We start from the raw sequence: 11,913 nt of genomic DNA, 5'->3' as shown, positions 1-11,913 counted from the left end.
TCTCTCTCTCTCTCTCTCTCTCTCTCTCTCTCTCTCTCTCTCTCTCTGTCTTCTGCGATTCCAGAATCGAATGGAAAAATTCCCAACTACATAGCTGGGTAATATCAAACTTTTGGACGCGAAGGAATTTTTTTCAAGCAATCAGAAGACGTTCACGATATTTATTCAAGCCAAAATTTTCGTTGGACAGCAACGTTGACTTCTGAGACCAAAACGAGGTCTCCACGTTTGGGAATGAATTTTTCCTGACTTTTTGAATGCAAGCTCTCTCTCTCTCTCTCTCTCTCTCTCTCTCTCTTAAAAAAAAAAAAGAAATTACGTGGCGAAATCTCGCGAGATAGGAATACGGAATTTTCCAGGGAAAACGAAGAGCGTTTTGATAAAACGCTCCTGGGCGCTTCGTGTCTCGAAATTTTTAACGAAGACAACGACTGTTAAAAAAGGGAAAACAAAGGTCCGATGTTCTGGCCACGACGCGCGACATTTTCCACCTACAGACAGGTTCAAAAGTATTGGACACGTGTATTAAATTAAAAAGTAATTAAAAGGTCTCGATTGTGCAGTTAAAAAAATAACACATTAAATATAGTAAAATATATACAGTATACTTTCCTCGTCTGGGAAAATAGAGTGGCTTGTAGTACGACCATGTGCATGCCTGATACTTTTGGACACCATTGTATTTTTCTCTCCTAACGTATTCTAGATTTCGAGGGAACCGGTAGTGAAAGGAGCTTCTTTTTTATCGCAAGGAGCATGTTTTCCAGTTTTTGCGTCTCTGTGGTGGAAAGTTTTCGTGCGTTTCGCGTGTTTGTTCTCCGATGAATTCGTAGCAGTCACTCGAATCTTTTTTCTCCCATGCAGAACGGGAAGAAAAAAAGGAAGATAGCTTGGGCTCAAGAGGCTCTTGCAAATTATAAAAGCAACTGAAATACGACGGAAAGGAACGCGAGGATTCTCCTACTCGAACCGTACTCGTTATCCCGACAAAACGAAACTCGAGGAACTCCTGTCTCTCGTGTCGCGCGCAATCGTTTGCCTATACTTCCCCGATAATCAGAGACGGGTGAAAATTCTCGTCTGGATGGAAGTTTCAAATAAAGAATAAAAGATAAGCAACTGTGCATTCGTTGCTCGTTAAGTAAAGATTCGAATGTCATAACCAGGAATATATTTCCTGTCTTCTTGTTGAAACGAACTGTCGAAGAGGTCGACGAGATGAGTGTGAACAACACACTTCGAGCAAAGCAACACAGCTATGCCTTTGCTTTCATAAATGTCCTCATACTTTTTCACGTAACCAGCTACCCCGTACAAATTCAAAAAATTTTATAAAACAATACGTCGCTGTTTGTAGACTAACAATTCTTATTTCATTTATTATTCATAAAATAGAATTTATCACGTTGATTCGGGCAAAATAAAATCCTCTTTATGTCGCGTACAAATTTAAATATAAATTGGAATATTTGTAAATTCCGTAGTAGTAAACCCTGCCTTTTTGTCGCATATTCCCCGTCGTTATTCTACACTCGCCAACCTCTCTATACGCGCGAAGCAAATTAATCATATCCCCTAAAAACGTTAAAGTAATCAATTAAATTCTCTTTACACGCGAGAACTTCCCGTCCGGTGCCCTCGCAATATGGCGCTCAGAGGGGAATCCCTTCTGGTCTATCCGCGACTCACGCTGCGCGGGACCGTGCATAGCTGGAACGTGTACGCGAAAAAATATCAAACGCACCGTTCGAGAACACATCGTCGAAATATTTGGCACAGCCTCGGCTATACACGGGTCTGGGAGGGGTCTGAAAGAGCCCCGGGACAATGGTGTCTCTCTTATGAATACATTACTTCGATATCGAAACGCGAGCGCGAATTGCCAGGCATAAAAGAAGAATTTTTCATCAGGCCGCGGCACAGAGACAGAGAGAAAGGGAGATACGTGGAGAGCGAGAGAGTATGGCATGGTATGGTATCGGTATGTCGGTGCATCCGGGAATCTTGAAAAGTTTTCCCCGTTTCGCGATACGTGCACACAGCGGGGTGGGGGGGGGGGCGGGCGGGTACAGGGGTTGGGGATACGTATAGGGGAGAGAGAGGCGAGACTGAACGTCAAAGCGGCGTTTCGAACATGCCTCGCATACTTCCTGCCGTGTATACCTGCCGTCTCTTGTTCCGCAGAATGACCCTCTCAAGAGCCGTCGATACACGGGTTAAGGAGGAAATACCGGATTGACGATATGCTGCGTTTGAACTGCACATCCGGCCGGAGTAAACCCGCGGCCAATCTCACCTGGTACATCAACGGCCGACAAGTACGGGTTTGGTATACGGCGTCTGAAGCTCAGACAGTGAACGCGGACCGGTGAATTCAACACCACCCCCTTCTCCCCCCCCCCCACCACCACCCCTCTCCTCCCACCGCAGGCTCCCGTAAGACCACCTTTTGCGTTTGAACCGTGTCTACGAATGATACTCGGTCTGGTATCGTGCTGGGGATGTTTGGATTGCTCGAGACAATTGACGGGTCCTCTGCAATAACCGGGTATCTCCATTTTCCTGGCGGTAACGGCTATAGAAACTTTGGTATCGTCGTTAGTCACGATGCTACAGAGTCTGGAGGATAGTCCCTATAGATTGCGGTGGAAAGTAGAATTCTATCTGCGTTTAAATTCGATTTCTGTTATCGGTTGATGTATTGTATCAGTTGCGTGCCAAGAGTACCAATACGCGCCCCCTCGGTTCGAGCATCTGATCATGTGCGTAGGAATGGCTCAACGTTTAGGGCGAGTATCGCTGGGTGATGGTCGAGGGTACTTTGGTATCTTCGTTAGTGCAGATATTTCAGATCGCTAGGATAGTGGCTATCCATTGCGGTGAAAAGGAGTACTTTATCTACTTTTAATTTCGGGGTCTTTTATCGGTTGATGTATCGTACTAGTTGCGTGCCAGGAGAATTCACGTTTCACGGTTTTTGAAAGATGAACGTTACAAGAAATAATTACGTCCAAGAAAACAAGAGACAGGTTCCGTTTCACTAAAAATTTTGCGAACGTAAAAGTGAATATTAACGAAAAATAAAATAAAAATAATTTTCTCTCGTGAATTCCAAACGGTACTTATTATAAGAGCACACACATGATTTTAATAAAATGCGAATTTTTCTTTTTAAAATTTCAAGTGGAACTTTTGGGTTCGCTAAAAACATTCGGAAGTAGTAACGAATAAAAGTAGTAATGAAAGACACGGTTAATTACAAACCCGCATCTCTGTTAACAATTTCAGTTAAAATGTTAACAGAGGGGGCGTTTGAAGTAGTATGAAACCTCATGAATACCAAGCGTTGGTTGCCTGAATAAAAATAAGACACAGGTACCATTTTAATAAAATTCCTGTATATTGCACCATGTGTTTCGTACGAACGAAAGTGTGGTACGTTCTTTTTTTAACATTAAAAAGTAGAACTTTGTTGACGATCGTTCAGGAAATATTTTGAGGAACAAGAAAAGTAATAATGGGACCTGCGTCGAAAACATTAAAAATTATCATGAACCAGGAGATAGTTACGTAAACAAAAACAGGACGTATTGAGAAATTATTAAATTGAAATTGGGAATTCTGACTAAAGTATTGTGAATCCTAAAAAATTCCAGGAGGTAATTACGCAAACGAAAACAAGACGCGTGCACTCTATTCTTAGGCAATAATAAACATGGTGCATCGTGTGCTTCGTATGAATGAGAATGGAACACTTTTCTTTTTCTTTTTTTTAATGTAAAACGTAAAACTATTGAGATTTACTAGAGCATTCAACAATTGTAAAGGGTAAAGCGGTAACGAAAGAAATAATTCAATTGTTAATATAATAGAAACGTCGAATAATTTGTCTTTTGTGTCTAAATCGGTTCTGCGAATGATGCCGTGCCGTACCGCGGCAGTGGTGTTTGTATTACTCGAAATAATTGGCTGGCACAGTGCATAACCAAGGTATTTCCATTTTCCAAACGTTCCTGGGTTTCGAAAGGAAACTTCTGTTTCATTATTCAGTCACCAACGTAGAAGCTGTAAAATTTATGTAATTATTCAGTGGAATGAAAAGCACTGTTCTATTATATTTATTTCTTAACTCGTGCCCTCTTACCGCACGATAAATATGTTACTAAATCCATGAAATTAACAATTTTTGTTGAATCGTTGTTAACAATAATTTAATTACACGTACCGAAACGTAAAAGGATAAATATTCTGAAATAATTTATATCTTTCTGTATTCTGAAGACATGTTTTTCCTTGTACTTCCGTTTTCATTGGAAGATGGAAATATTTGGTATTTGCTCTGAACAGTTCAATTGTAGTTGGATCAAAAGGTGGAATCAACTTAGGACCTACCACTCCCTTTAGAAAGGGAATTCCTTCCTTTGTTGAACGGTGACTCCTGCAGAGGATTGAAATTCAGACATTCTCGAGAGTACTCTCCGATAGAAGCCTAATAAAGAATTGGCCATATTTCATTTAAATATGCTCTTAAATAATTCATTTAAGTGCAGAAGGAAGAAATTTTCGCTTGTACAACTTTGTCTGTCAAGTCTCTTTATCAATTCTATCTTTTATTCGAACACGCTATCAGGGGAACAACGGCATGCGTGAGTGGATGGCAGCCATTTCAAATATTAGGATTACGTAGGAAAAATCCGTCAAATCAATTTGGGTTACCGGTTCAGCGATTCGATCAGCCGATTTTCAGAAATAGAATCGCTCCTCTTGCCTCTTGCGCGTTTGGTTCTCGTTTTACATCGAATTTGAATTTTCGTGGGTGACCCGGGAGAGTTATAGTTTTTTTTGTTTTTTTTTTTTTTTTGTTTTACATCGACAGAACGTTAGACCCGCAAATTTGAGAACCGATGTATTGGACTCGGGGCAATAAAGATTTAACTTCGGTAATATCTTTCGGCGAGCAACGATCCGCGCTCGAAACAGATTTGTTTCTCTCTACTGATTGAGTTTCACGCAATCAATCCTACCTTGAGTGCAAAGGGAAATCCGGCTATGTACTTTAATGTGCCTTGGGTGTCTTTTTCCTCATTTTCTAAAGAGTTTCTTCGCGGTGAATTTCGCAACAAAATTTCCGCCTCTCTTCGAAGATCTCTGTGGTCAGTGCAGAATGATTTATTTGGAAAAAAAAAATGAGGGGAATCTAACGGGTGATTCCGGAAACTGGGACAGGCTGATTCCCCAAGCGTGGCTGTAAAAAATTGGGACGGGGAAATTCTCCAGCGGAGACTATCGTGTAATGACATCATTTTTTGGTTTGGTGCGATGGTGTACGCGCAGTATGCAAAGCGAATACAAATGTAAAATGTGGAACATCGCGTAGTCTGTTATGGTTTTAATGGTTCTATCTTTATACTTTTATATGCAGAATGATGGGAGGAATCGATTTATGTGAAGGAAGATGTATGGTTCCGAAAGGAACAAGTGCAAGTGCATAATGCATCAAGAGATAAATTACGTCGTCAAAAGATTTTCTCGGTCTTTATTTCAATATCTGACTTTGTAACTATGGTAGACTTATCGATCGTGTATTTTATGAAAAAGGAACTTACCGACGTATTCACGTTGATAGATTTTCTCTTTAAAAGTGAAGAATACAATTTTGTAAAGTTGAATCATGTTTCTGTTGCCTGTTGAAGATAAAAGTGTAACAAGAATCGAAATTACTAGATTCGCGTACAAAATCTGATAAGCTTCTTTAAAGCTGTAGAATCACCATTCGTTTAATGAACAAAAAATGATGCCATCGAAATTCAATATCCACTTCAGTGATTCAACATTTTCCTGTGTCAATTGTATGAGAATCTTCTCTTGGATAAAGGCTGCAGCTTATCCCGGTTTCTAGAATCACTCTATAATGGTTTGAAGTTATCATCGGGGAGACGTCTACTCGAGAACTAAATCCACTGGCCACTCAAGGTCGCTGAAGAGCCATCCCCTCTAAACGGTTTAGCTTTCCCACCCGCTCAACCATTCTGTCTCTCGTCTCGTCACGCAGTGCTGCGGGCACTTATCTCCGTGCGAAGAGGCGAGTTGGCATAGCGTGAAAGTAGGGGTGCGAGCCTGACGTGATTCACAGTGGGGAAAGTGGCCTTGCGCGGCCAGTTGATTTTGTGCCAACTGTAGGAGCGCTTTTTCTTCGCTCCTCTTGGAGTGTTTGGACCAGTATTAGATGACGCCGCATTACTCGACGGTTTTCGTTCCAAATACAAATTGTACTATGAATTTGTATAGGTGAAACAAATCGATCGATCGGATTGCTGCAAAACACATATGAATTTTTCTTTTATTCTACGATCTCTTTGATCAATTGCATTATTGAAACCGTACGCGAATTTTTATTTCTCATCGATTATACACAAATACACACTTTCGGCTTTTTAATCCTTCGATTGTTTCCTTTTGTTAGCACAGAACAAAGCTTATGCATTAAAATTTGTATTCGGTAAAGCTAATATTTAAAATGGCTTTCAACGGTGCTGTTAAAGGGACAAATAAATACCGTGGATAGAGTTGCAGGATTCGAGTGAACTCATGGAACGAAACGTTTTTGTAAATAATTCGTTTACTCGGTATGAAAAAGAATATACGATAGAGTAATTACGCGTTAGCAAGTTTTTTTTTTTTTTTTTTTTTTTTTTTATCGAACTACGGATGCGGTTGTCGGAGATCGGTCATTCAGTGGTCGGTTCAGTTGATCGCGAATGAAACATTTGCGAATGAAAAATTTGTGTAACAATCGTTAAATTTTCGGAGTCGGTTATCGTTGATCTTTGATTGCCGAGTCAGCTCGTTCACGAAACGATTGAGATAAAGTTTATTTTACAAAAATCGCGGTACCATTTCGCTCTGGTGTATGGAATGAAACATATAACGCAAGGTGTGGTCTGGCTAAACAATTAGAAACAAAGAAAGATTACAAAGCATCGATTACTTTACTATATATTTCCCTCGATATTGACCAATCCCTTTCATCAAACAATTTTTTTTTATACGATAAAAGAACCTTTTCTATGTCGGCGAGCTGATAAATCACTCCACAGAACGCACTTATATCGTCGTCAAATGGCAACTACGAAAACATCGAAATTCTCTCCGTGCAAACAAAGGTGACTTCAACGATACAGGTTAAATTCAGAGAAAGAGAGTATCGAAACAATAGACGCGGCGATAAAAATTTGACTTTCACAGAGAGAACTGCGATAGAAGTGGAACGCAGGAAAAATTGTTTCGCATTGAGGCATTTTGTGGGCTTATTTTTAGACAGCTGTGCTCGAGATGAATTCGTTTCAATTCAAACGAAGCATGGATATTTGATATCGCGGCCGAACTTTTTTTTTTTTTTATTTGTAACAGAGTCTTACAAACGAATTTCATCCTCGACGCTCGTTTCCCGCAGAAAATCGGGCGTGTATTCCAAAGCTATTGTTTAAATGTTGCGGTGTCATAAAAAAAAAAAAACCAATCGAGGTTTCTTCAATGACACGCAGCTATCAAAATACAATTCTGTCAGCTCGTCGGGCGATTCATTTTACGATGCGCTCGTATCGATGAAATATATTGTTATTGAAAAAAACGAATTTTTCGTTGCGCACTCCATTCTCGATTACCTGTGCAGACTAAAAGGCGCGAGAAAAGCGCTATTTTTCTACAACCTCGAAACTCTCTGCCAATTCTTCATTAGCTTCTTAAGAACAGCCCGCTCTAAAAACAGTCTTGGTATTTAAAAAAGAAGAAAATGTTTTGCTTTCCCTGTACAGCGCGTAAAATAACACATTAGGCAGACTTTTGTTATTCGTTCGAGGGATTTTTCCCGACATTCAGAAGTAAAGGATAACGACTTAAACCTTCGCGGTACAAGTCTATCCCTAGGGCACGCGCAAATTTAAACTAATATTAGCTACAGGGTATCTGTTATCTTCTCGTAAGTGAAACACTTCCTGGCACGCGGAAGTGTGCATATATTTGTGTCGCTGCGGTTTTCGATCGATGTTTTACAGAATATTGGTCTTTATAATATCTCTCTATATTTCGGGACCTCGACGAGTGCTGTCCAAATTAGCTTTAAGGACGAGTTTTCGAAGGATGTTTGTGGGAAAATAGAACTAGCTGTATCTCTTGCTAAGTGAGAGTAAAGAAAACTCGGTGAGAAACATATTGGCCAGCTCAATCTGATCGACGTTCTCGCTCTATTTTTACTGCAGCTGTAACAGTGCATCTACAGAATGCAATTGGCGTCTTCTCAGTTAGTATAGAACCATTAATTTTAGTTTGATACCAATTCCTCCTGTCGTAAGTTTTGTCTTTATTTCCAAAAATCACCTTTGCGCTGGGCGTGTGTCGAGTAGACGTACAGATTGATACATAGATCGATTATCTGGTTAGGACTGTCTCGAAAATGTACAGTGAAGTTTTTCGATTCGAGTCTTTGTTTTCGAGGAAATAAACTTAGAATTAAATAGGTCTCTTGGCTGACGCGTCTGACCAATGCTCGATGTTTCTGCTCATATTGGCGTTCGTGAAGGTTGACTAGTTAATATCGGCTACATGTAATACTTACTTGACTTTTCTTCTGCCATTGTTTCTTTAGCCGTTCACAGACAAGAAGCTGAAGCTACCAGTTTGCATTGGCTTCCCCCAATGTAATTTCCAAAATACATCTTCCAAGTCAGACTTTTTCTATATCCGAACTTCGGCAGCCTTCATGCCTGGCACAGACCAATTGGTGAAAAGAACCCAACGCTAATCGTCGTTTATGATTAGCCTCTATATTTTGCCAGCCACGTAGAACATTGCTACGAAAGGCATGACAGCCCCATCGCGTGAGACGGACGAACCGCAGGGGGTTAGAGCGACGATCCTTAAACGTCGAACAGACTAGATTACCCGGCCGGCGACGAACGACTACCGTCGTTGCGGACGGGATCGTTCGATTAATCGCGGAAATTTGTCCTTAAAACGGGTGGCTTAACCCGGCCGAATTAGTTATCGGAATTAAGTCGCCGACGTGTCGCGGCGGTGAGCTGGGAGCCAGGGAATTTTAACTTGGGGGGTGGGGGTGGGGGAGGGGAGGGGGGGGGGGGGCCGCGTTGATCATCGTGGTTTCTCCTCTTTAACCGATTCGCACGTTGTTACCCATCACCTGAGCAGCCGCTGGAGTCCCACGTCCGCACGTACAGCCCCCTCGACACCAACGAATCAGAGTGGCAGATCTCCCAGATCGGCCTCCAGTTTCTCCTAACACACGAACACTTCACCCTGGGCAAGCTGAAGATACGTTGCAGCGCCTCCATATACAACATCTATTGGCGAAGCACCGAGGTCAGCGTAGAGGAGGATAGGCCCAGGGTGATACACTACGAGCCCGCAGCGACCATCGTCGGCATCAACTACCTTCAACCGCCGCCCAACTTCCAAACGGGACAGCAGAAGCCTGACGGACAGGTTGGAGTCAAAGGTAACGATCCCTCGACGAATCAGCGCGTCCGACTGTCGATTTTGGTCGAGCATGAATTTATGTTTCCTGGCGGTTGTATCTGCGTCGTTATTTTGATTTCTGACGCGGACACTGATATGCGTGCTGTATCAAGTGCGAGTTCTTTGTGTTGTTGAATGATTGGTTGTTCGCGTGGCGTGGGATGTTGATAGAACGTATTTTTACAAATATCCCTGGTAATGGAGTATTGGTTGCACGAACCTAGCAAAATAGTGAGACCTTACCCTGTTGTATCAAGTACTTCACGAAGCATGTATCTTTTTACTATCTTTTGGCATGTATCAAATAGACATCAGATCGACTGTTATCGAATTTTTGTTCAATCTGAGATCCGTGCAATACTCCTGTACAGGTAGACGTAGCTGAAACTCTTAATCATAATGACACATCTTTAAGCTCCGATTTTTGAATATTCCAAAGCATTGGCTACACTAGTCTTGAAAACCTGTTTGTTATTTCTGTGGAACGGTATTCTATCGTTCGCAGACTTTTTGTTTATATATTGCAGGATGTATATAATACTTCTTCATCAGAAAATGTTGATAAAGAGGACCACCCAAATGTCTCTGTCACTGAAGTATTGATTGCACAAGTCTGGAAAACCCAGTACCTTTCCTATCTCGCTGATTGTGAATGCTTCTTCGTTACTTCACTCTCTTATCTGTCAAAGATTTCATTGTTTGGCTCGTTTACTATTTCCTGTTAATGGCACGATTTCGTCGAGAAATGTTTGACTATCCAGGTAGAATATTGATTGGCCAGGCTCAGCAGGTTCAATATATGATTTATACCATTGAAAACTTTGGTCTCTATTAGCCCTACAACCTGTGTAAACTATTACATAACTAAAGTTAGCTGGCCAACACACCTAAGTATACCTAATACTATTGCTAGTGAAATACTTTCGACTTTGCAAGAGTATTGGTTACATAAATCTGATAAATTCGACTCATCATTTCAACCCAATTTAAATACATTATGCCTTCAGAATCGTACCTAGTTGTATAACACAATTTTTGATAACGAGAGTATTCCCTCATAGTTTTCTCTATCCTCTCATATTGTCAAGGACTTTATTGTTTCCTTAGTTTACAATTTATGTGGAAATGTTATTCTTATAGGGATAGCCAAACGAAGCTATCTAATCTGTGATTATATCGTTGACGAAATTTATCCTCGAATCCTTGACCAACTTCCGAAATTGTAAAATGCACCTCCTGGATCTAGAAAGACCTTTTCAACGCGCTTTGGCACGTTTTTGTCCACAAATTCGTGTACCTTGTGGAGCAGTATCGATTGGCTTGGTCTAGTAGATTCAGGAAATCCTATCGCATACTCCTGAAAATTTCAGAGTTTAGCTTAGTCTACAATTTACGTAGTACTGTTACAGAGGATGGAGAAGTAGCTAAATTTGCGCACCTAAATGTGCTTGATACTGTCTCGTTAATAGCACACTGTGGTCTGCGAACTTCAAACTATTTTCTACCATTACTGATTAGAGCACATCAGATCTGGTGTTTTTAGCAAATTCTCCTTTACACTGTCGAGGTCTTCAGTATTCGCTTTCTCCGTAATCGATGTAATTCTATTACACAGATAGAAGTAGTTGAGAAAAGTCTCATCCTGTTGTTAACGATGCTTTCTCATCCTCGAGTTGTTCATTATTCTGAAAAATTATTCATTGTTTAATTAGTACTCGGTCCAAGAAGGAAACTACCTGAAAGAATCTGAATGTTTTTCACGTTGTTGCTTATGTTATGTTTTCGTTATTAAAAGAATCTTCACAAATTAAGCGTACTTTTATACTCTTAAAAATCTCGATGATTCTTCAGCATGTACTTAATATTTTCAACGAATTAGAGAAACATCTTTCTCATCTGGTAATAACCTGTGCCCATAACAATGACTTCGCTCTTCTCCACTTAGAATGTATATTCCCATTGGTACTGTAGTTTGTTTCTACGATACATTAATCCTACTCTTTATGACATACAATCTTTATCTTATTCCCTATGCTTCTCTCATCTTATTCCATTTCTCCCCCGCTCCCCTTCTTCCAAGCATCGTCGTCTATTCTTCCCCTATCTCTCTTAAATTATGTGGCGACGTTTTAATTAATGATTAATGCTTCACGGGAGGAAAAGGAATATGCGTTTCGTCTCATCTCTGCTGGGGAAACGGTCGGTGAGACCATTTCTACCAAAGTCTCCTTTAGACGTGGAATTAGCGAACATTTCGATTCACTATGAATTTGTATATGTCTCGTATACACGATACAGATCTATGGATACAGTAGAAAAGATCAAAGTAAATATATCTAGGTCACGAAACCAATCGTTTCATAGATATTCAGCTTTTTATTT

The 11,913-nt window shown here is 40.6% G+C and overlaps 1 protein-coding gene across 2 annotated transcripts; it reads left to right on the top strand.

Moving 5' to 3' along the window:
- Positions 1 to 2,194: 2,194 nt before the first annotated feature.
- LOC128892681 (uncharacterized) lies at positions 2,195 to 10,454 on the top strand. Of its 2 annotated transcripts, XM_054153225.1 has the most exons (3): positions 2,195 to 2,318; positions 9,205 to 9,511; positions 10,059 to 10,454. In XM_054153225.1, the coding sequence occupies exons 1-3, from the start codon at positions 2,244 to 2,246 to the stop codon at positions 10,067 to 10,069; spliced, it is 393 nt and encodes a 130-aa protein (XP_054009200.1). In that variant the 5' UTR covers positions 2,195 to 2,243; the 3' UTR covers positions 10,070 to 10,454. The 2 variants fall into 2 exon arrangements, with proteins under 2 accessions (XP_054009200.1, XP_054009199.1); XM_054153224.1 differs by having other exon boundaries at positions 9,205 to 10,454.
- Positions 10,455 to 11,913: the final 1,459 nt, after the last annotated feature.

This window comes from Hylaeus anthracinus, unplaced genomic scaffold (genome assembly GCF_026225885.1).
Source record: "Hylaeus anthracinus isolate JK02 unplaced genomic scaffold, UHH_iyHylAnth1.0_haploid 14228, whole genome shotgun sequence".
Lineage (NCBI taxonomy): Eukaryota > Metazoa > Arthropoda > Insecta > Hymenoptera > Colletidae > Hylaeus > Hylaeus anthracinus.
This window is presented reverse-complemented; position numbering and strand designations above follow the sequence as displayed.